Source organism: Pleurodeles waltl, chromosome 2_1, assembly GCF_031143425.1.
Source record: "Pleurodeles waltl isolate 20211129_DDA chromosome 2_1, aPleWal1.hap1.20221129, whole genome shotgun sequence".
Taxonomy (NCBI): domain Eukaryota; kingdom Metazoa; phylum Chordata; class Amphibia; order Caudata; family Salamandridae; genus Pleurodeles; species Pleurodeles waltl.
The window spans coordinates 806431743-806457187 of record NC_090438.1 but is presented as its reverse complement, the minus strand read 5'-3'; the positions used below and the strand labels follow the sequence as shown (position 1 = coordinate 806457187).

General features: G+C 47.8%; 1 protein-coding gene across 4 annotated transcripts in view; it reads left to right on the top strand.

Moving 5' to 3' along the window:
- Window positions 1-25445, top strand: part of DROSHA (drosha ribonuclease III) — a 608989-nt gene that overhangs the window by 178051 nt on the left and 405493 nt on the right. For all 4 annotated transcript variants that reach the window (XM_069218569.1, XM_069218578.1, XM_069218550.1 and 1 more), the window contains exons 5-6: window positions 23574-23712; window positions 24581-24720. In XM_069218569.1, the coding sequence (XP_069074670.1) occupies window positions 23574-23712; window positions 24581-24720 (279 nt within the window). The remainder of the gene's footprint in view (window positions 1-23573; window positions 23713-24580; window positions 24721-25445) is intronic.

Genomic DNA, 25445 nt, shown 5'->3' with positions numbered 1-25445 from the left:
GAGTCCACCCCTTTGTCCTGGGTACAAAAGGGAGCAGGTCCAGTCCCTCAGGGCTTTTCAAGTTCAGTCCTGTTGTGGTCTTCTTCAGATCCAGTAGTGTTCTGACGAGGGTGCATCGCTGTGCCATAGTTATGCACAGCTTGAGCCAGTGGTTGGAAAAAACTCCAGGACACTCCCTAACCAATGGGGTAAAAGTTCCCTTGGCAAGCCCTACCCACTTAGAGCATTTTCCAAGATGGCAGAAGTCTGCATCCACACTGAGCATGGGCTCAGTCCTAGGGGTGTGTTTGGGGAGTGGTACTATGGCAATCATATCGAGTTTGTGGTTGTCACTGTACACCTGGTAAACCAAAGGACAGAAGTCTGGTAGAAAAATACTGGGTTTTCCAGCTACTGGGCATTACATACACAAAAAGTGTTTTCACATCCTTTTCCCCTTCCTTTCAAGTGTTTTCCAACCTGTTGAAATGCTAATTAGTGGCTGGCAAAAGTTGGAGAGCAAATTCAAATTTAGCCTGCTGGAACTTCAGGCAGGGAAATGGTAAATACCCAAATGTTAGTGTTCAGTAATAGTTATCAGAAGCCTTTCTTCACAATTGAATAGGATTTTTAATAATTATTTTTAAAAAAATAGTCTACCTATTTTTCTAGCAAGTCCTATTCCTGATATACAGCTTTAGGATCTGAAATCTGTACTCTTGTTTTCTACAGGACAGCTAGGTTTGCTACAGTGAAACATAGCCTTTGAGTGCCAGTCACTGCAGTAGCGTAACAGAACTTGAGCCTCCCCCCCCACCTGCACAGTACATGGAGGGCCCCGTCCAGACCCGCGCAGGAGCTCTCAGGCCAGGTTACTGTGAAGAGGGGCCTGCTGGATCTTGGTGCCCTCTTGCACTGCAGGGGCTGCGTGGGCCTTTGTTACGCCAGTGAGTCACTGCAAGGACTTGTTAACATAAAATGTCTACTTGTTCTACTATTAAACACCATGCACCCTGCCTTGTTGGCTACAAAGCCTACATAGATGTACTATTCTAATATTTAAAAGGGATGTTCTTACAATAGTACATTCATGGTACAGTGGTAGGCTTGACACCATGTTTGCTCTGCCACTGTAGTGGATGGCACAATAGATGCTGAACCCCATTGGTGGCATTTAACGTCCTAGCTTTGGTGGCATGTAACGTCCTTTCCCTGGGTAGATTTTGTACCATGAACTAGGGACTTACAATTTAGTTATTCCTACCAAATAGGAATATGCCAATTCAAACATGTTTGAAACGGAGCACAGGCACTGGGTACCAGGATTAAAGTGCACAGAGTTCTAACGCCAGACAAAAATGTAGGGTACAACAAAAGGCAAAAAATGTGAGATGACCATGCAGAAAAGAGGGATTTCCTACAACTACATTTTACACTGCACACCAAACCACAAAACTTTCGATCCATCCCAAAAGAAGAGATCTGTAACAACGTAAGAAGTTCTGTCTCTTCTCGCTTGGGCAAAAAGAGAGGGTTTTTTTAATTTGGTTATTGAGAGAATTCCTTGATGCTATCTGTAGGATGTTGGCTCTGTATGTGCTATTTCAAAGTAAGGAATAGCATGCACAGAGTCCAAGGGTTCCCCTTAGAGGTAAAATAGTGGTAAAAATAGATAATACTAATGCTCTATTTTGTGGTAGTGTGGTCGAGCAGTAGGCTTATCCAAGGAGTAGTGTTAAGCATTTGTTGTACATACACATAGACAATAAATGAGGTACACACACTCAGAGACAAATCCAGCCAATAGGTTTTGTTATAGAAAAATATCTTTTCTTAGTTTATTTTAAGAACCACAGGTTCAAATTTAACATGTAATATCTTGTTTGAAAGGTATTGCAGGTAAGTACATTAGGAACTTTGAATCATTTAAATTGCATGTATACTTTTCAAGTTATTGACAAATAGCTACTTTAAAAGTGGACACAGTGCAATTTTCACAGTTCCTGGGGGAGGTAAGTTTTTTGTTTGTTTTACCAGGTAAGTAGGACACTTACAGGGCTTAGTTCTTGGTCCAAGGTAGCCCACCGTTGGGGGTTCAGAGCAACCCCAAAGTCACCACACCAGCAGCTCAGGGCCGGTCAGGTGCAGAGTTCAAAGTGGTGCCCAAAACGCATAGGCTAGAATGGAGAGAAGGGGGTGCCCCGGTTCCGGTCTGCTTGCAGGTAAGTACCCGCGTCTTCGGAGGGCAGACCAGGGGGGTTTTGTAGGGCACCGGGAGGGACACAAGCCCACACAGAAATTTCACCCTCAGCAGCGCGGGGGCGGCCGGGTGCAGTGTAGAAACAAGCGTCGGGTTCGCAATGTTAGTCTATGAGAGATCAACGGATCTCTTCAGCGCTGCAGGCAGGCAAGGGGGGGCTTCCTCGGGGAAACCTCCACCTGGGCAAGGGAGAGGGACTCCTGGGGGTCACTTCTCCAGTGAAAGTTCAGTCCTTCAGGTCCTGGGGGCTGCGGGTGCAGGGTCTTTTCCAGGCGTCGGGACTTAGGTTTCAGAGAGTCGCGGTCAGGGGAAGCCTCGGGATTCCCTCTGCAGGCGGCGCTGTGGGGGCTCAGGGGGGACAGGTTTTTGTACTCACAGTATCAGAGTAGTCCTGGGGTCCCTCCTGAGGTGTTGGATCTCCACCAGCCGAGTCGGGGTCGCCGGGTGCAGTGTTGCAAGTCTCACGCTTCTTGCGGGGAGCTTGCAGGGTTCTTTCAAGGCTGCTGGAAACAAAGTTGCAGCCTTTCTTGGAGCAGGTCCGCTGTCCTCGGGAGTTTCTTGTCTTTTCGAAGCAGGGGCAGTCCTCAGAGGATGTCGAGGTCGCTGGTCCCTTTGGAAGGCGTCGCTGGAGCAGGATCTTTGGAAGGCAGGAGACAGGCCGGTGAGTTTCTGGAGCCAAGGTAGTTGTCGTCTTCTGGTCTTCCTCTGCAGGGGTTTTTCAGCTAGGCAGTCCTTCTTCTTGTAGTTGCAGGAATCTAATTTTCTAGGGTTCAGGGTAGCCCTTAAATACTAAATTTAAGGGCGTGTTTAGGTCTGGGGGGTTAGTAGCCAATGGCTACTAGCCCTGAGGGTGGGTACACCCTCTTTGTGCCTCCTCCCAAGGGGAGGGGGGTCACAATCCTAACCCTATTGGGGGAATCCTCCATCTGCAAGATGGAGGATTTCTAAAAGTCAGAATCACCTCAGCTCAGGACACCTTAGGGGCTGTCCTGACTGGCCAGTGACTCCTCCTGGTTGCTTTCTTTGTTCCCTCCAGCCTTGCCGCCAAAAGTGGGGGCCGTGGCCGGAGGGGGCGGGCAACTCCACTAAGCTGGAGTGCCCTGCTGGGCTGTGACAAAGGGGGGAGCCTTTGAGGCTCACCGCCAGGTGTCACAGTTCCTGCCTGGGGGAGGTGTTAGCATCTCCACCCAGTGCAGGCTTTGTTACTGGCCTCAGAGTGACAAAGGCACTCTCCCCATGGGGCCAGCAACATGTCTCTGGTGTGGCAGGCTGCTGGAACTAGTCAGCCTACACAGACAGTCGGTTAAGTTTCAGGGGGCACCTCTAAGGTGCCCTCTGGGGTGTATTTTGCAATAAAATGTACACTGGCATCAGTGTGCATTTATTGTGCTGAGAAGTTTGATACCAAACTTCCCAGTTTTCAGTGTAGCCATTATGGTGCTGTGGAGTTCGTGTTTGACAGACTCCCAGACCATATACTCTTATGGCTACCCTGCACTTACAATGTCTAAGGTTTTGTTTAGACACTGTAGGGGTACCATGCCCATGCACTGGTACCCTCACCTATGGTATAGTGCACCCTGCCTTAGGGCTGTAAGGCCTGCTAGAGGGGTGTCTTACCTATACTGCATAGGCAGTGAGAGGCTGGCATGGCACCCTGAGGGGAGTGCCATGTCGACTTACTCGTTTTGTCCTCACTAGCACACACAAGTTGGCAAGCAGTGTGTCTGTGCTGAGTGAGAGGTCTCCAGGGTGGCATAAGACATGCTGCAGCCCTTAGAGACCTTCCTTGGCATCAGGGCCCTTGGTACTAGAAGTACCAGTTACAAGGGACTTATCTGGATGCCAGGGTCTGCCAATTGTGGATACAAAAGAACAGGTTAGGGAAAGAACACTGGTGCTGGGGCCTGGTTAGCAGGCCTCAGCACACTTTCAATTGTAAACATAGCATCAGCAAAGGCAAAAAGTCAGGGGGCAACCATGCCAAGGAGGCATTTCCTTACACAACCCCCCCCCCAAACGAAAGAGGATGAGACTAACCTTTCCCAAGAGAGTCTTCATTTTCTAAGTGGAAGAACCTGGAAAGGCCATCTGCATTGGCATGGGCAGTCCCAGGTCTGTGTTCCACTATAAAGTCCATTCCCTGTAGGGAGATGGACCACCTCAACAGTTTAGGATTTTCACCTTTCATTTGCATCAGCCATTTGAGAGGTCTGTGGTCAGTTTGAACTAGGAAGTGAGTCCCAAAGAGGTATGGTCTCAGCTTCTTCAGGGACCAAACCACAGCAAAGGCCTCCCTCTCAATGGCACTCCAACGCTGCTCCCTGGGGAGTAACCTCCTGCTAATGAAAGCAACAGGCTGGTCAAGGCCATCATAATTTGTTTGGGACAAAACTGCCCCTATCCCATGTTCAGAGGCATCTGTCTGCACAATGAACTGCTTAGAATAATCTGGAGCTTTTAGAACTGGTGCTGAGCACATTGCTTGTTTCAGGGTGTCAAAGGCCTGTTGGCATTCCACAGTCCAGTTCACTTTCTTGGGCATTTTCTTGGAGGTGAGTTCAGTGAGGGCTGTCACAATGGATCCATATCCCTTCACAAACCTCCTGTAATACCCAGTCAAGCCAAGGAATGCCCTGACTTGAGTCTGGGTTTTTGGAGCTACCCAGTCCAGAATAGTCTGGATCTTGGGTTGGAGTGGCTGAACTTGGCCTCCACCTACAAGGTGGCCCAAGTAAACCACAGTTCCCTGCCCTATCTGGCATTTGGATGCCTTGATAGAGAGGCCTGCAGATTGCAGAGCCTTCAAAACCTTCTTCAGGTGGACCAGGTGATCCTGCCAGGTGGAGCTAAAGACAGCAATATCATCGAGATAAGCTGTGCTAAAGGACTCCAAGCCAGCAAGGACGTGATTCACCAACCTTTGGAAGGTGGCAGGGGCATTCTTTAAACCAACGGGCATAACAGTAAACTGATAATGCCCATCAGGTGTGGAGAATGCTGTTTTCTCTTTTGCTCCAGGTGCCATTTTTATTTGCCAGTACCCTGCTTTCAAGTCAAAGGTACTTAGGAATTTGGCAGCACCTAATTTATCTATGAGCTCATCAGCTCTAGGGATTGGATGAGCATCTGTCTTGGTGACAGAATTGAGCCCTCTGTAGTCCACACAAAACCTCATCTCTTTCTTCCCATCTTTGGTGTGAGGTTTGGGGACTAAGACCACTGGGCTAGCCCAGGGGCTGTCAGAGCGCTCAATTACTCCCAATTCCAACATCTTGTGGACTTCCACCTTGATGCTTTCCTTAACATGGTCAGACTGTCTAAAGATTTTGTTCTTGACAGGCATGCTGTCTCCTGTGTCCACATCATGGGTACACAGGTGTGTCTGACCAGGGGTTAAGGAGAAGAGTTCAGGAAACTGTTGTAGGACTCTCCTACAATCAGCTTGCTGTTGGCCAGAGAGGGTGTCTGAGTAGATCACTCCATCTACTGAGCCATCTTTTGGGTCTGATGACAGAAGATCAGGGAGAGGTTCACTCTCTGCCTCCTGATCCTCATCTGTTACCATCAACAGATTTACATCAGCCCTGTCATGGAAGAGCTTAAGGCGGTTCACATGGATCACCCTCTTGGGGCTCCTGCTTGTGCCCAGGTCCACCAGGTAGGTGACCTGACTCTTCCTTTCTAGCACTGGGTAAGGGCCACTCCATTTGTCCTGGAGTGCCCTGGGAGCCACAGGCTCCAGAACCCAGACTTTCTGCCCTGGTTGGAACTCAACCAGTGCAGCCTTTTGGTCATACCAAAACTTCTGGAGCTGTTGGCTGGCCTCAAGGTTTTTGGTTGCCTTTTCCATGTACTCTGCCATTCTAGAGCGAAGGCCAAGTAAATAGTCCACTATGTCTTGTTTAGGCTCATGAAGAGGTCTCTCCCAGCCTTCTTTAACAAGAGCAAGTGGTCCCCTTACAGGATGACCAAACAGAAGTTCAAAGGGTGAGAATCCTACTCCCTTCTGTGGCACCTCTCTGTAAGCGAAAAGCAGACATGGCAAGAGGACATCCCATCTCCTTTTGAGCTTTTCTGGGAGCCCCATGATCATGCCTTTTAATGTCTTGTTGAATCTCTCAACTAAGCCATTAGTTTGTGGATGGTATGGTGTAGTGAATTTGTAAGTCACCCCACACTCATTCCACATGTGTTTTAGGTATGCTGACATGAAGTTGGTACCTCTGTCAGACACCACCTCCTTAGGGAAACCCACTCTGGTAAAGATACCAATGAGGGCCTTGGCTACTGCAGGGGCAGTAGTCGACCTAAGGGGAATAGCTTCAGGATACCTAGTAGCATGATCCACTACTACTAGGATGTACATATTTCCTGAGGCTGTGGGAGGTTCCAGTGGACCAACTATGTCCACACCCACTCTTTCAAAGGGGACCCCCACCACTGGAAGTGGAATAAGGGGGGCCTTTGGGTGCCCACCTGTCTTACCACTGGATTGACAGGTGGGGCAGGAGAGGCAAAACTCCTTAACCTTCTGGGACATATTGGGCCAGTAGAAGTGGTTGCCTAACCTCTCCCACGTCTTGGTTTGTCCCAAATGCCCAGCAAGGGGAATATCATGGGCTAAGGTCAGAATAAACTCTCTGAACGACTGAGGCACTACCACTCTCCTAGTGGCACCAGGTTTGGGGTCTCTGGCCTCAGTGTACAGGAGTCCATCTTCCCAATAGACCCTATGTGTTCCATTTTTCTTGCCCTTGGACTCTTCAGCAGCTTGCTGCCTAAGGCCTTCAAGAGAGGGACAGGTTTCTTGTCCCTTACACAGCTCCTCCCTTCAGGGTCCCCCTGGGCCTAAGAGCTTAACCTGATAAGGTTCGAGTTCCAAAGGCTCAGTTCCCTCAGAGGGCAGAACTTCTTCCTGAGAAGAGAGGTTCCCTTTTTCTGACTGTGTGGCAGTTGGTTTCCCAACTGACTTTCCTTTTCTCTTGGTAGGCTGGGCCATTTTTCCAGACTCCAGCTCTACTTTTTCACCCTGTGCCTTGCATTGTGCTCTTGTTTTTACACACACCAGTTCAGGGATACCCAGCATGGCTGCATGGGTTTTTAGCTCTACCTCAGCCCATGCTGAGGACTCCAGGTCATTTCCAAGCAGACAGTCTACTGGGATGTTTGAGGAGACCACCACCTGTTTCAGGCCATTGACCCCTCCCCATTCTAAAGTTACCATTGCCATGGGATGTGCTTTAGTTTGATTGTCAGCATTGGTGACTGTATAAGTTTTTCCAGTCAGGTATTGGCCAGGGGAAACCAGTTTCTCTGTCACCATGGTGACACTGGCACCTGTATCCCTCAGGCCGTCTACACTTGTCCCATTAATAAAGAGCTGCTGCCTGTATTTTTGCATGTTAGGGGGCCAGGCAGCTAGTGTGGCTAAATCCACCCCACCCTCAGAGACTAGAGTAGCTTCAGTGTGGACCCTGATTTGCTCTGGGCACACTGTTGATCCCACTTGGAGACTAGCCATTCCAGTGTTACCTGGATTGGAGTTTGGAGTGGAACTTTTCTTGGGACAGGCCTTGTCTCCAGTTTGGTGTCCAGACTGACTACAGTTTCGACACCAGGCCTTTTTGGGATCAAAGTTTTTACCCTTGTACCCAGGATTGTTTTGTGAAGAGGCTCTGGGCCCACCCTCCTGTGCAGGTTTTTGGGGGCCTTTAGAAGACTCTTGACTATTTTTATTTTTGGCTGTCTCACCACCTTTCCCCTGGGGAGGTTTTGTGACCCCTTTCTTTTGGTCACCCCCTGTGGAAGTTTTGGACACCCTAGTCTTGACCCAATGGTCCGCCTGCTTTCCCAATTCTTGGGGAGAAATTGGTCCTAGGTCTACCAGATGCTGATGCAGTTTATCATTGAAACAATTACTCAACAGGTGTTCTTTCACAAATAAATTGTACAGCCCATCATAATTACTTACACCACTGCCTTGAATCCAACCATCTAGTGTTTTTACTGAGTAGTCTACAAAGTCAACCCAGGTCTGGCTCGAGGATTTTTGAGCCCCCCTGAATCTAATCCTATACTCCTCAGTGGAGAATCCAAAGCCCTCAATCAGGGTGCCCTTCATGAGGTCATAAGATTCTGCATCTTGTCCAGAGAGTGTGAGGAGTCTATCCCTACACTTTCCTGTGAACATTTCCCAAAGGAGAGCACCCCAGTGAGATCTGTTCACTTTTCTGGTTACACAAGCCCTCTCAAAAGCTGTGAACCATTTGGTGATGTCATCACCATCTTCATATTTAGTTACAATCCCTTTAGGGATTTTCAACATGTCAGGAGAATCTCTGACCCTATTTATGTTGCTGCCACCATTGATGGGTCCTAGGCCCATCTCTTGTCTTTCCCTCTCTATGGCTAGGATCTGTCTTTCCAAAGCCAATCTTTTGGCCATCCTGGCTAACTGGATGTCCTCTTCACTGGAGTTATCCTCAGTGATTTCAGAGGTGTTGGTCTCTCCTGTGAGGGAACCAGCATCTCTGACTATTATTTTTGGAGTCAGGGTTTGAGGGACCCTGTTCTCCCTAGATAGGACTGGTAGGGGGGAATTTTCCTCCAAGTCACTATCCTCTTCCTCTGAGTTGCCACCCTCAGAGGGGTTGGCCTTTTCAAACTCTGCCAAAAGCTCCTGGAGCTGTATTTTGGTAGGTTTGGGGCCCATTGTTATTTTCTTTATTTTACAGAGTGACCTTAGCTCCCTCATCTTAAGATGGAGGTAAGGTGTGGTGTCGAGTTCCACCACAGTCACATCTGTGCTAGACATTTTGCTTCTAAAAGTTGGAATACTTTTTAAGAATCTACAACTGGTTCTAGAATCTAATTCAAACTTTTACAAACTTTTAAACTCTAAAAGAAATGCTAAACAGGATCTAACACAAGGCCCTAGCAGGTCTTTTAAGATTTTAGAAAACTTTTTCAAATTGCAAAAATCAATTTCTAATGACAATTTTGGAATTTGTCGTGTGATCAGGTATTGGCTGAGTAGTCCAGCAAATGCAAAGTCTTGTACCCCACCGCTGATCCACCAATGTAGGATGTTGGCTCTGTATGTGCTATTTCAAAGTAAGGAATAGCATGCACAGAGTCCAAGGGTTCCCCTTAGAGGTAAAATAGTGGTAAAAATAGATAATACTAATGCTCTATTTTGTGGTAGTGTGGTCGAGCAGTAGGCTTATCCAAGGAGTAGTGTTAAGCATTTGTTGTACATACACATAGACAATAAATGAGGTACACACACTCAGAGACAAATCCAGCCAATAGGTTTTGTTATAGAAAAATATCTTTTCTTAGTTTATTTTAAGAACCACAGGTTCAAATTTAACATGTAATATCTTGTTTGAAAGGTATTGCAGGTCAGTACATTAGGAACTTTGAATCATTTCAATTGCATGTATACTTTTCAAGTTATTGACAAATAGCTACTTTAAAAGTGGACACTTAGTGCAATTTTCACAGTTCCTGGGGGAGGTAAGTTTTTTGTTAGTTTTACCAGGTAAGTAGGACACTTACAGGGCTTAGTTCTTGGTCCAAGGTAGCCCACCGTTGGGGGTTCAGAGCAACCCCAAAGTCACCACACCAGCAGCTCAGGGCCGGTCAGGTGCAGAGTTCAAAGTGGTGCCCAAAACGCATAGGCTAGAATGGAGAGAAGGGGGTGCCCCGGTTCCGGTCTGCTTGCAGGTAAGTACCCGCGTCTTCGGAGGGCAGACCAGGGGGGTTTTGTAGGGCACCGGGAGGGACACAAGCCCACACAGAAATTTCACCCTCAGCAGCGCGGGGGCGGCCGGGTGCAGTGTAGAAACAAGCGTCGGGTTCGCAATGTTAGTCTATGAGAGATCAACGGATCTCTTCAGCGCTGCAGGCAGGCAAGGGGGGGCTTCCTCGGGGAAACCTCCACCTGGGCAAGGGAGAGGGACTCCTGGGGGTCACTTCTCCAGTGAAAGTTCAGTCCTTCAGGTCCTGGGGGCTGCGGGTGCAGGGTCTTTTCCAGGCGTCGGGACTTAGGTTTCAGAGAGTCGCGGTCAGGGGAAGCCTCGGGATTCCCTCTGCAGGCGGCGCTGTGGGGGCTCAGGGGGGACAGGTTTTTGTACTCACAGTATCAGAGTAGTCCTGGGGTCCCTCCTGAGGTGTTGGATCTCCACCAGCCGAGTCGGGGTCGCCGGGTGCAGTGTTGCAAGTCTCACGCTTCTTGCGGGGAGCTTGCAGGGTTCTTTCAAGGCTGCTGGAAACAAAGTTGCAGCCTTTCTTGGAGCAGGTCCGCTGTCCTCGGGAGTTTCTTGTCTTTTCGAAGCAGGGGCAGTCCTCAGAGGATGTCGAGGTCGCTGGTCCCTTTGGAAGGCATCGCTGGAGCAGGATCTTTGGAAGGCAGGAGACAGGCCGGTGAGTTTCTGGAGCCAAGGCAGTTGTCGTCTTCTGGTCTTCCTCTGCAGGGGTTTTTCAGCTAGGCAGTCCTTCTTCTTGTAGTTGCAGGAATCTAATTTTCTAGGGTTCAGGGTAGCCCTTAAATACTAAATTTAAGGGCGTGTTTAGGTCTGGGGGGTTAGTAGCCAATGGCTACTAGCCCTGAGGGTGGGTACACCCTCTTTGTGCCTCCTCCCAAGGGGAGGGGGTCACAATCCTAACCCTATTGGGGGAATCCTCCATCTGCAAGATGGAGGATTTCTAAAAGTCAGAGTCACCTCAGCTCAGGACACCTTAGGGGCTGTCCTGACTGGCCAGTGACTCCTCCTGGTTGCTTTCTTTGTTCCCTCCGCCTTGCCGCCAAAAGTGGGGGCCGTGGCCGGAGGGGGCGGGCAACTCCACTAAGCTGGAGTGCCCTGCTGGGCTGTGACAAAGGGGGGAGCCTTTGAGGCCAGGTGTCACAGTTCCTGCCTGGGGGAGGTGTTAGCATCTCCACCCAGTGCAGGCTTTGTTACTGGCCTCAGAGTGACAAAGGCACTCTCCCCATGGGGCCAGCAACATGTCTCTGGTGTGGCAGGCTGCTGGAACTAGTCAGCCTACACAGACAGTCGGTTAAGTTTCAGGGGGCACCTCTAAGGTGCCCTCTGGGGTGTATTTTGCAATAAAATGTACACTGGCATCAGTGTGCATTTATTGTGCTGAGAAGTTTGATACCAAACTTCCCAGTTTTCAGTGTAGCCATTATGGTGCTGTGGAGTTCGTGTTTGACAGACTCCCAGACCATATACTCTTATGGCTACCCTGCACTTACAATGTCTAAGGTTTTGTTTAGACACTGTAAGGGTACCATGCTCATGCACTGGTACCCTCACCTATGGTATAGTGCACCCTGCCTTAGGGCTGTAAGGCCTGCTAGAGGGGTGTCTTACCTATACTGCATAGGCAGTGAGAGGCTGGCATGGCACCCTGAGGGGAGTGCCATGTCGACTTACTCGTTTTGTCCTCACTAGCACACACAAGCTGGCAAGCAGTGTGTCTGTGCTGAGTGAGAGGTCTCCAGGGTGGCATAAGACATGCTGCAGCCCTTAGAGACCTTCCTTGGCATCAGGGCCCTTGGTACTAGAAGTACCAGTTACAAGGGACTTATCTGGATGCCAGGGTCTGCCAATTGTGGATACAAAAGTACAGGTTAGGGAAAGAACACTGGTGCTGGGGCCTGGTTAGCAGGCCTCAGCACACTTTCAATTGGAAACATAGCATCAGCAAAGGCAAAAAGTCAGGGGGCAACCATGCCAAGGAGGCATTTCCTTACACTATCCACACCACAATTATGTCTATGGATGTTGCTGGTGTAGGCATCAGGCAAACAGCCAAAGAAGAAATGTTGAAACTGTGAAAATCAAGATCTACCATTGTGCCATTTGATGTCTACAGTTTGACATGAAGGTGTGAGTTGCAATAATGGATTCAAAGTGGTTCATAAGTCAAAGGCTTTGGCAGCGCCAAATAACAGGTAGGGGGACCATGCCTATGTCCGGGTTCCAAAATGAGGGAAGTCTGTGACAACGCTCTCCTTCCCCAATCTCTGGGGCCCACTCCCACCAATGGCAGGTAAAGAGCTGACAGATATTGACCAGACACACACAAGTTTGTGCTTTGAGAAACAATTCTCAGGACGTATTTATTACAAAACAAATTAGTATTCAAAATATTTGGTTCAATCAGCACTGTGAAAAATTCCATAAACAGAGTGTTTTGATCAAGATCTATACATAAATTAACAAACTGCATATTCTTGGTCAGTTTTGGCCACCTTGCTGATCCTTAGAACCCTGAATGACTAGTGGGCCCAAGTGCTACACACCAGGCTCTCATAAATATAGACACTGTAGTAGGCGAATTCCACCAGCCCCCTCACAAAGAGAAGAGCCACAGGACCAGCTAGTCAGCTGAGCCCGATATCACCCGTGCTAGAGCAAACCCCTGCTATCCCTTGGGAGCTGGGCAATAGGACCTGATCCTGTCTCCTGGCACTAGGTCCATCTCCCCACAATGTCAGGGCAGTGCCATAAAGTACCCGTAGAGCCAAGGATAATCCCTGTAGCAGATGTCCCTGGTCCTGCCTTACAATCTGTAGTAATTCTGCCCCCAGTTGATCAAAGGTTAAAACCGAATGTATCGGGAAATTTCCTGCTTTCATGTTCAGCTGACAAGGTGCCACCAGATTTGTGGCCAACCCTGACTCCCTTACCTCAATAAAAATGACAAAACAGATGCTTGAACGATTGACAAATGAAATGTAATGACTGAAAAACTATAGAGCCTTAAAAACAATTCATACCATATACATTGAACTTGGGATGGGTGGGTGGGTAAAAGATGCTCCCAGGTGCAGCAGGCTGCGTCGGTGGTCGGCAGCGTCACAGCACTCCAAAAGGCTAAGTGGGTGCTTACAGTTTGCCACGGCTTAACTGCCTCGGTCCCCGCCAGCCACCCAGGCAACCCCACTGACCTCTGTGACCAATGGGCATTGAGCATGCCTTGCGGGCAAGCGTGCAAAATGTGAAAAACAAACACAGTGGCAAAAAATGCAGTTGATGGCCACCTCCCCTCAGGCTAGTGATTGCCCCCACCTGTGCCCGAGGCCCACCATTACAGCTTGCCCTGCTCATTCGCAGGTAGGGGATCTTGCCTAGGCCTGGTTCAAAAATGAGGGAAGTCTGTTACACTCCCTTCCCCCATCGCTGGGGCCCACTTCCACCAATGGAAGGAAAAGACGTGACAGAAATTGACCTGAGGTACATAGGTTTGAATTTTTAGAAACAATTCTCAGGCCGCATTTCTTACAAAACAAATAGTAACATTCCAAACATCTGGTCAATCAACAATGTGAAAAATGACATGAACAGAAAGTGTTTTGGACATAATGTATACATAAATCAACTAACTGCATATTCTTGGTCAAGGTTGGCCACCACGCTGGTCCTTAGAGCACTGAATGACTAGTGAGTCCGAGTGCTACCCACAGGGCTCCCATAAATATAGACACTGTACAAGGTGAAGTCCCTATCCCCCTCATAGAGAGATGAGTCACAGGCCAGAAAGTAAGCTGAGCCTGTAATCACCCATGTCAGAGCAACCCCCTGGCATCCTTTGGGAGATGGTCCTGGGCAACCCGAACTGATCCTGGTCCCCTGGCACAAGTTCCAATTCTCCACAGTGTCATGGCACTGCCATAAAGCACCTGTAGAGCCAAGGACAATCGCTGTCATGGGCATCCCTGGTCCTGCCTTTAAATGTGTAGTACTTCTGCCCCCAGTTGATCACAGGTTAAAACCAAATGTATCAGGAATTCGCCTGCCTTCTAGTTTTTGCTGCCTACCAAATTTATGGCCAAACCTGAACTCCCCTCCACCCCCACTGCCACAGACTCAGATGGTTAATTGACCGACTGGGTCTCCCCCATACATGAGCTGCCCTGAGATTTTGAAAAAAGGCGTACCGCAAAGACCAACAAACATTCAACAAACCGCTCATTGCCCTGAGCAGAAAGGTGAACTCCATATTTGTGGAAGAAAGCTTCTAACCTAAGGCAGCCATAGGGAATTGTCTTCAAAATTGCTGTATTAAGGAGACTCCTCATCCTAGTATTCATGCGCTTCGCTGACTCATTCAGACCCTTTATAGGTAGACCTACACTCCAGACCCTACGTGGAATTATTTGGGACCAGTCAATGACAGTCCCTGGAAATCTCTTAGATAACCATGAGATCCCCACCAGCAACTTCTCAAAGACACCTCTTCTCAGTCAGTGCGAGATGATTACCTCCCTATATGAAGAATGATAAGTGTCGGTGGCTGTAGCTTCCTGCCCTTAACTTCCACCAGCAGCTGACGTAATCCATCTAGCCGAAGACCCCATTTGCAGACCTAAAGGAATTGAAGTCAGACCTCAGCTACTTGCTTGTAAAAATGGCTTTGCTGAAGACCGCTCCCGCTCGCCGAACAAAGGAATGGCCAAAAATCCACACAATGTATGTAGCCATGTGCGCTAAATACACAGAACAAGGAAAGGCAAAAATAAATTAATGGGTTGCCTCTGGCGACTAAGCCTTCTTTAAACCATGTAGCATTTGTAGCAATTAGAGCTCCACCACCAGATTCTCTTAACCGTTTCTGCATCAAAACCAACCCCTAATGCCGATGTTGCCGCCCCTATCCTAAACTAATGGGAGCTATAGTTGGTGGGATCTGCCCCAATCCCACGCAGTGCTGCACGCATGACATAGCTAAACTGGTATTTTGTGAGAGGTAGACCAGAGTCAACAATGAGGTAGACAAGGTATGTGGCTGAATATGCAGGAAGGCCACCACATATGCTACTGGGCATCCCATAGTGCCCTTGGCCCTCCTCAAGATCACCTGTTCGCCCATCCACAATTGGTCAGATTTGGAAAGGGAAGGGGTGATAATTAGGTCACCCCTGATCCAGGATATGTGATCTAGTAACAAACCCCTGTAGGAAGCTGACTCTGTATATACTAGACTAAAGTGAGTTGTCGTGTGTACAGAGTTTAGGGGTTCCCCAGAGACTTAACAGAGGCTAAAGTAGGAAGTACTAATGCTCTCTTTTGTGGTATTGTGGTCGAGCAGTTAGGCTTATCAGAGGGTAGTGCAAAGCATTCGTTGTACACATACAGCCAAGAAATGAGACACACACTCAATGTATTGTTACTTTATTAATAGAACCAGTGGTCTTTGTTGCAGGTAAGTACAGTTGTAAATTGGTATCAAGCATATGTAACAAATGTACTTTGTTTGGTTTTTGCAGGTAAATCAGTTTACAAGTAAGTAACACTTTTCAATTTCAAAAGTTGACATTTAGTGCAATTTTTCATAGGAGTCGGTAGAGTCCTGAAGGGGGAAAGGTGTTAGCATGGTTAACAGGTAAATACACGACTTACAATTCCAGTCTTCCGGGGTTAGGATATCCACATGTCAAAGTTTAGGCTGACCCCAAAAGTACACCACGAGCAACACAGGGCCGGCTGGGTGCAGAGGTCAAAGTTGGTGCTGGGCTTACAATAGGATCCTATGAGAACTGGTGGGGGAGGGTTAAAAAGCAGGTTGCAGGTAAGTACCTGCGGTTCCAGGGACAAGCCTGGGGGTTCAGTCCGCACTGAAGAGGGAGGGGGTTCACATCAAAAGCACACCGGCTCAGGAGCATCCGAATGCATGATGCAAACACAGAGCTGGGCGCCCAGTGCTTTTCTAGAGGGGGAGCCGGGGGGAGCCGGGGGGAGTGATGAGGGGGGTGATCACAAAAGGTGCTGCTGTCTGGGTCCAGGGGTTTGGTTCCGGGAAACCAAAGGCTGGACAGGTAGGGGAGTCCCACGGAGGACGTTGCTGGGTCATCAGTCAGATTCCCCAAGGCCAGGGGGCTGCGGCTGCAGGAGTCCCTCTGAGCGTCTGTATCTTTGTTAGATGTGGTCACGGTAAGGGGTGGTCCTCTGAATTCAGACTGCAGGCGTCTTTGTGTTGGCCAGGAGGGTTCAACCCAAGGTGGACTTGAGGCCGGAAACGCTTGGGGACCATCTCTGGACCGGTGAGCTACCTAGACTTGTGCCGTGGGCGTCTGGGGCAGAGTGGGCAGGGCTCGAAGATCTGGAGCAGTACTGGAGTCATTTTGGAGGGTCTCTTCTGGACAGGGCCTCTGTCCTCTGGAGTTCTTGGTCCTCTGCTGGGTAGGCAGTCTTATGGGGGTTTGTAGAAGTCGCTGGTCCTGCATGGTGCATAGCTTTCTTGGAGCAGGAGTCTTTGAAGCTGCAGACAGGCCGCTAGGGCTGGGGCCAAGTCAGTTGTCATCTGGGTTCTTAGCTGCTGGGGTCGGCTTGGCAGTCCTTCTTTCTTCTTGATGTTGCCATGAATCTGGTGAGTAGGGTTAAGAGGTGCCCCTAAATGTTAGATATAGGGGCGTTTCGAGAGTCGGGGGCAGTAGCCAATGGCTGCTGTCCCTGATGGTGACTACACCTTTTCTGTGCCCACTACCTTTGGGCAGGAGGCACATTCCTATCCCTATTGGTACCTCTCCTCCAAACCAAGATGGAGGATTCTTCAAGGAGGGAGGGTCACTTCAGCTCTGGACACCTTAAGGGTGGTCCCAGCTGAAGTGGTCAAAAGTGGGGATTTGTCGGGGGATATAGTATCTCCTCTAGCTGGAGTGCTCTAAGGTACTGTTACAGGAGGCCTGAGCCTTTGAGGCTCCCTGACAACTGTTACAGTTCCTGCAGGGGGGAAGAGAAGTGAAGCACCTCCACCCAGAGCAGGCTTTGCTTCTGACGCCAGAGAGCACAAAGGCTCTCACCCCATGGGGTCAAAAACCTGTCTGTTAGTGGCAGGCTTGCACAAGTTGGTCATCTTTACACTAAAGAGTTAGGCAAAAACAGGGGGCATCTCTAAGACGACTTCTGTGTGCATTGTACAATAAATCCAGTACTGACATTGTGGGTTTATTGTGCTGAGAAGTTTGACACTAAACTTTCCAGCCTTCAGTGAAGCCATCATGGAGCTGCGGAGATCATAATGACAAACTCCCAGCCCATGTACTTAATGTGGCCACACTTCACTTACGATGTCTAAGAATGGACTTAGACACTGTAGGGGCATATTACTCATGTAGCTATGCCCTCACCTATGGTATAGTGCACCCTGCCTTAGGGCTGTAAGGCCTGCTAGAGTGGTGACTTACCTATGCCACAGGAAGTGGATTGTGGGCTTTGCCTTTTTCCCCCCACCAGCACACACAATGTGCAATAGCAGTTTGCATGAGCTTGGTGAGGGGTCCCTTAGGGTGGCACAATACATACTGCAGCCCTTAATATCCCTCCCTGGTCACAGAGCCCCTGGTACCGTTTACAAGGGCTTAACTGTGTGCCAGGGGTATGCCACTTGTGGAAACAATGGTTACAGTTTAGGGAAATAACAAAGGTTCTGGGGCCTGGTTAGCAAGATCCCAGCATACACTCAGTCTACTTAGAATCCATATCAGGCAAAAAGTCTGGTTGGGGTAACCATGCCAAGAGGAGCACTTTCCTAAAACTCCCATGAATATCCCGTTTTGATCCGGCCACCAGCTCTGATACCCTGAATGCCCCGTAGAATCAATCATTGATTTGTAGAGCGTGGCTGATCAACCTTGAGGTCTCAAGACACTGTTTGTGGGTGTGCTGCGCTGTCGAAGAGCCAGGTCGTGAGGTCCTTCCTGAACTGCTTCAGTGGTGCGGTCTGCCTGGGCTTGAGAGGTAGCGTGCTCCATGTCTGGCCTGCGAGGTAGGAGAAGGATCTTCCTCCTGCTGTGCTTTTGCAGGTCTTGGGGACGGCTGCAAGGGCGAGCTGGGAGGAACGGAGGCATCTGTTGGGTATAGAAGGTTAGGTGGTGGTTAACGGTTTGCCAGTCCTGTGTTGCGCAGTGCCTTGTAGCTGTGGATCATGAGTTTGTATGCGATGTAGAAGGCGAGAGAAAAGGCATCTGAAACATGGCTGCTTAATACGTTGACCTGCAGACCACCAAAATGGCCCCCAGTATGCTGCCCAGTTTGTCAATGCCTTTAGGGTGTCTGCTGTCAGCGGAGGCTCCCTCCAGTCTTTCCCAACCAGTGAGAGCCTTCTTGACTAAAAAGGAGTGTGAATGGTAGGGTGCCCCTGTAGGTTTGGCATAGAAGACTACCCCAGATATGTATCGCCTGGCAGATGTGTCCGACTTGCCCTGCATGCGCAAGTGCTTGATAAAGCACAACCAGTTGCCTGAAGAAAAACGTGCCTGCACATGTCCTGCTGTGCATGCAAGAAAGATCTGAAAGGCCCTCTTATAGGCCGTTATTCGTTTTGGGTGTGAGGCGGGCAGTGATTAGTTGTGGTAAGACCAGGCACCAAGACTCCATAAAAATGCTGGGAACTGCCTCCGAATGAAAAAGCTGGAAATCCTGCAACTTGAGATGAGACAATGCATCAGCTGCATTATTCAGGAAACCAGGGAGATGTTTAGTTTTGAACAAAATCTGATTCCACAAACAAATACAAATTCTTTAAGAAGACCCAGGACCTTCCTACACTTTGTGCTGAGAGTTAATGGATTCCACAATAGACTTGCTATCTGACCAAAATGTTACTGAATGTTGTGTAACTGCTGCTCCCACAAATGCAAAGGCCACCAGAATAGAAAACAACTCCAAGAAGGTGACATTCTTCACCAAATCTAAATCAAATCAATGTTGCCGCCAGGCCTGAGCATAACACTTTGAATCCAATATAGCACCAAAGGTTACGCACCCAGCCACGTCAGTATAGAGGCCGAACTCCTGGCTAGACCGCATAGGTGCCGGCCACATCATGCACCCATTGAACTGTTCTAGAAAGTTTAACCAGATTCTCATGTCCTGCTTCTGATCTGCTATAAGGTGGATTCTATGATGCTTGTGCCTTATTCCTGAAATGGCCTGTGCATAGAACGTGATGAAATGCAGCCAATGGGGATGATGCACAGTGCAAAGTTAAGCTGACCTACCAATACCTGTACCTGCTGGAGGTTACTTTCTGGCCTTGGAGGCAAGTCTTTAGTGAATTCTGAAATGCCTGAACTTTCTTGGGTGATAACCTGCATTCTCCCTTTACTGAGTCAGTTTTAATGCCAAGGAATACCAAGTCGTAGTTGGGCCACCTGTCTTTTCATGGGCCAGTGGAACCGCAAACTACTCCATCAGCCTCACAAAGGTACCCAAAGAGTTGGCGCATAGCTCAGAATTCGTTGGACCCAAAAACAAGACGTTGTCCAATTAGTGAATCACCCCATTAAAACCAAAGACCTGTGTGAATACCCACTCTAAAAAGGTGCTTAATGTCTCAAAATAAACACAGGAGACGGAGCAACCCATAGGCATACATTTATCATAGTAGAACCCTCCCACAAATCGAAAACCAAGCAAATGGAAGTCCTCTGGGTGGACGGGGAGGAGCCCGAAGGCTGACTCGATATCTGCTTTTTCCATGAGGGCAACCGGGCCCAATCGCCTCAATTTTTGGAGATCCCCATCCACGGATGCATACCTTACTAAGCAAAGCAATGGATCGATGGCATCATTCATGGATATACCTTTGGGGGACAATAAGTTATGAATGAGTCTAAATTCAGCTGGTTCATTTTTGGGGCCCAGCCCTAGTGGGGGCATACGAAATCCTGAAATGGTGGATCTAGAAAAGGACCTGACACCCTCACCAGATGGATTTCTTTCTCAATCTTCTTGCACTTCACCCCCATACTCAGTCCCAGTGATTTTTTGATAATTAAAGAAGCTGGGACCCTTCACCCCGTGAGTGGGGATTCGGAAACCAAAGCGAAATCTACAGTAAAGCTGATAGGCCACATCTCGTCATGGGTAAGCATTTAACCAGGGGTTCAAAGCCAATAAGGGACAGGTGACATCTCACTTTTGGCCACCTTTCTATTTGGACTTCATGAAGTACTTAAATTCTGGATGGCCTGTGGTCCTACATAATGATCAACCGTACTTGAACTTACAGGACCCCTGAGGTCTGGTACATGCCTTCTTAGTGAATGCCCAGGAAGCCCCTTTTTGCCCCCCCTCCCTCCCCTACCTCTGCAGCCAGAGGAAAGGGTTACTGGCCAGTCCCATCACCTTTCTTTAGCATCATACACCATAAGCAAGTGTTCACATCTGTCTGATCCCAATGCATGTCCAGAGTGGTAGCTTAATTTAAGCAGATGGTTTAGTCATAGTCCTTCCAACAGGTATCCCCGAGCTCTTTATAAGCCCCCTCAATTTTGCTCAATTAAAAAGCCATTTGAAGACCCAATTCTGGTGACTAATGTAGCATAACTGATTCGTAAATAGCAAACTCCTTGATCCATTTGAGTTTGTTCAACTTTCAACTTTTTTATCTGTGTGAACATCCTTTATGAGCCTTTTGCTCGTCAGACTCCGGTTTTACCCCAGTTAGCTCAAACAGATCAGCGTACGCCGCCTTCCTGATTTTTGCCTTCACCCCATCTGATAGATGTGAGCCTAAATGATACCTTTGCTGCCACCTAAGTCTGCTGGCAGTAGCTGGACAGCAGGGGCTGCCGTCCCCAAAGATGTACCAGGTGTTTGGGCAACTGTGATGGGGAGGGATGACTGGGAGTGTCACTTGATGCAGACGAGTCCTTAGGAGTGTTCTCATGTGGCTTATTAGAGGCCCTCCCCACTGAATTAGCTGTTACTGTCAGGACATCACCTCCTGTTAGCATCGATTCTGCTACAGTGCTCCCAACCTTGATAGCCATGGCAAGACTTTCGCCAAGCTGGTGACCAACTCATCCCCTGCCACTCCTGCTGCTGGAGTAGTGACCCCCCTAACCCCTCTTCACCTGCTGTGATTACATCTGCAGAGGATGGCTGTGTATTGGGACTTTCAAGGGTCTGAACCGGCTCAGTACTGAGTTTTGTTGATTTGGCCCTCCCTCCATTTGAGTCCCGTTTTTGGCATGTTTAGAAAGAGGAGGAAAGGCTGACTTAGGTGGCACGAGTGATCTCCTGGGGCATTCCCCAGCCCCCAGCTTGCCAGACTGTGCAGTATTAGCAGCAGGGACTAGCTGTGGGTTGGGACCTGCGCGGCCAAGGGGGCAAGAGCTGGGCGCTATAAATTCATAAATTCCTCGAGTGATGCAAGACATCACATAACTTCTGACATGTCTGCATCTGCTTTCCTCTTTCTTTGTATAGGCATTCTAAGGTATTACCCACTCCACACAAAGGTCACTATTATGTATTTGCCCTTGGAGATCGCTCTCATGCTTATACAAAATTCCCAGATAACCAAAAATCTGCCCCACACAATCTAATCCTAGTAATTAAAACAAGGGTCATGCATAAAACCTTTAATGTTCGTCCCAAAAAAAAAGTGCAACTGAATTACAGAAAACAAGGACAGTAATAGACTGCAAGAAGCACTGGTAATCCCTTTAAAAACAACTAAAGCCCTATATTGGAGTTTGTCCACTAAGTGGTAGCGGCACCACACAAATGCTCAAAGACCCTCAGGTCTGCTAAGTTAGCAATGTAAAAAGCTGTGCCTGTGCCGAATAAACTTTGATTTAAGCAATGGGTAATTCCGTGCCCCAGAACAGCATTGTTTCACGCTGGCCCACATCACAAACCAAGGCAACCCCTACCCTCCCCTCCCTACCTGAAGGCCGCTGCACAACGCTACTCCTTGAGGCGCAGACGGCTTAAAGGGCCCTGATTTACGGGCCTCATCCATGATGAGAAAAAGGGGTAAGAATAAAGTAAAAATGCACTCAGAGGCTCCTGTAGGTTCACACCCGCTACCAGGCCACAGGTGAGTGGCCAGGCTCCAAGAGCAAGCAGGAGGCGGTCACGAGCGGCAGCGGTATTGGAATGAGGGCAGGAGCATATATGCTCCCAGGTTCAGCAGGTCGCATCGGCAGGGGCACAGCACTCCACAAGACTAAGTGTGTGCTTATAGTTTGCCCGCGGCTTAAATGCCTCTACCTAGGCCCATGCTGGCCACTGAACCCCCCCCCCCCCCCACCCCCCCCCCCCAAGGCCACTTGTGTGTGCCCGAGGCCCACCATTTCGGCTTGCCTCTCTCATTCAGCAGAGGCATTTTTAGTCCTTTTCCACAATCTAGACCAATATAGAACTTTGCTTAGTTGCTCTATCTTGTATCACAGTTCTACTGTTATGCCCAACATCCTTTTACTACTATCAAAGAGGAAAGTGTCAGCACCAAAATCTCCAGAAGAGGACTTCTGTGTGCTGGAACGTTAAGAATCCAGTCCAGCAAGTAACCATGACTCCTAAAGGATCTCTTTCCCCCGCTTTTAGATCTACATGAGGGATGCTTCTCAGTTTCTTTGCAGAGAGGATAGAATAAGTATGGACATGCGAGTGCTAAACACAGTTTGTAAGGGACTACTTGGAGCTCAGCATATTCCAAATAGCTAAAGTGCACTGTTCCGCACGGAAAACCACAAGTGAAATGGGCACTACTCTAAGTAGAAGCAAAAGCCCTCACACACCCAAAGGGTGTCATGCTTCATCATAGGGCCTACTCCTCGTCGGGCTGCACTGCAATGTCCGATGGGCCTCACATGGGGGCTCTTTGTCAGCGATCTCTTCAATTGTTTGCAGTGGTAGGGCATACTAATAGATTCAAACCTACATGAAGTAGTGAGAAGCTGGAGAACGTTGATTATAATTCACTCTAGGGCCTCACAACAATATGTTTATTCTACATGAAGGCTCTTGGTCAAGGTTAAAAACAACGGGGAGTGGAAAAGGAAATAATGCTCTGCCTACAAGCTGTGAGACCTAGGATGACCGAAAAATATGCAGTTAGTATCATGCTAGGTTGGTACTATATTAAGGCCACAACGCATAGCTTCCTTCCAGCACCGGTTCATATGGCCACAAGCGGGCAACTTGTTGCATTGATTGATAAAAGGGCTTTGTCGCTGTGGGGAAGGGAGCGGCTGAATGGCAAAATGTCTCAGGGCTCTGCAAATGCAAGAACTGAAGTTGACTTTTCACAAGCCACCTTCACAGACATGCCTTGTTTATTTTGTGACATGTTTAACAATCCCGATAACATTAAGTTAGTAAGAAAGTGACTTAAATGCAGAACAGTGTACAGCTGCATTAATATTCATTTAGTGGTCTCATCGAAGGACGTAACTATTAATTTATTAGCAGTCAATCAAATCACAAAAATAAATTATAGAATGTTGTAAGTCATATTCCTAAGAATTTAAATACTAGACGCTCTGATTCTTTTGCAAAAACATTTGCTTTCACTTAATCCACAGCTCGAGTCCACTGTTGTTGGAACAAGTAAGCTGAGAGATTTATATGAACGGTTTGACAAAGAATTATTACAGAGGCAAGAACAGGCCAAAGCAGGCATGCCAAAATGGGAACCGCCAAAGCCAGTTGATGAAGAAATAGGTGAGTATCACCCTTGTCTTCTTTTGAAAACGTTTGTTTATGCTCTAAATAAGGTCTCTCACTGTGCAGGTTGTGGTAAAAAATCTATTGCTTTCTCTTTAAGCTTTAGTGATGCCTAGATGAACTTTAAATTGTCTTGTACAATGAAAGATTTGAAACTTCTATATGCAGGTTTCTAAGTGATTCTTCTAGCTGGAGGTTAAATCAGAAGACACGACTCTCCTGTTCTTGAAGCACCCCTTTTTTTCTCGAGAAAGGTCAGCTGGGCTATCATAAAAATATCCCTATGCCTCTCAAAGGCCCGAGTGCCTCTGGATTGATAGTAAGTTGAAGGAGAAACGGCCATTAATTATTATAACATTTGGCCTGTTAACCAGTTTGTGTTACGATCTAGATGCGCTTGGATGGGGATGGAAGGAAATGGCCATGTTTGGGAGAAAGTTGTAGCCTTCCATCACTTGATCCACAGTCTTCAACATGAGCTTTTTCCCTGACAGTCTTTTTGTTAATGATAAATCAGTGAGCTTTACAAACATCTCACTTCAATCAGGTGAACCACAGTTTAAAAAAAGGTGAACCGTCCATTTTTCAAAACATCTCTCAGACCCGCAGCCTTATTTTAGCGTCGTCCACGAGTTTTCTGTTGATGGTGACTGTTTGTGGGGTGTGAATATAGCAAATAATGGACACCTATGGTTGGAGTGCATCATACAGACTTTGAGAATTAGGGACCAGCATCTAATATGGAGGTTGATGGGTATGTAAATAAATGAGTGGTTTGCTGTACTAGTGTCCAGAATTTGAATGTAAGACCATCCATGTGGCAAGTTCTTTTGAGCCTTATTTCATGTTTTTTGTCATTTGTTAGAGAGTAGCAGTGATTCAGACGATGTAATGTCTACTACTTCCTCTGATTTTGAGACTCTTGACGTGGTCGGAGAAATAAAACGGAAAAAGGCGCATCCTGATCGGCTTCATGAGGAACTTTGGTACAATGACCCTGGTCAGGTTGGTTTGTCTTCTAGTTTCTTTTCTTGAATATCTGGTTATATTGCAATGTATTTTTCTAAAAAATGTTTGTGCATGTGCGCCCAGATCTTGCCAGTCTCTTTTCTCTAACTATGGAACATGGTGGAGCCATAACAACCCCGTTTGAGACCTTGACACCTAACTCCAATATACCTTTGGATCATCCTTTAACCTCTTAGATAAAAAAAACTGCATTCTTTCTGTATGCCTGCGTTCCAAGAAATATAGTTGCTTCTAAATTGAGAGGAAGATTTGTGTCTAGTGGAAAAGGTGTTTTCTATTCTATTTTTTAGCGTACTGTTTTGGTGCTTAACAATAACACACATAGATCTAAAGAAAGGATGACTCCGGTTTGCTTAGATGGGTATCCGTACACGTAGAGCCAAAAATTATGACGTTTTACTCTTGGGATATATGCTCACTAACAACGTGCATAGTGAACAATTTCATAGCCAGACCTTTTAAATTACATTTCACGACCTAGCACATTAAATAAATAAATTATGCAAGGCTGATTATGTTTATTTAATCGCAACCTGTTTCAGCAGAAGCCATAAAATCATGCAAAACAGACTACATTAGATTATTGGTCTTCAACATTTTGCTGTAAAGCCCCCACTTGAGTTAAAATCATTTTGGTTGGGGCCCCATAGTTTTCTGAGTAAGTTAAAAAGGTTCACGTTTTTTTTAAGGCTAACTGGATA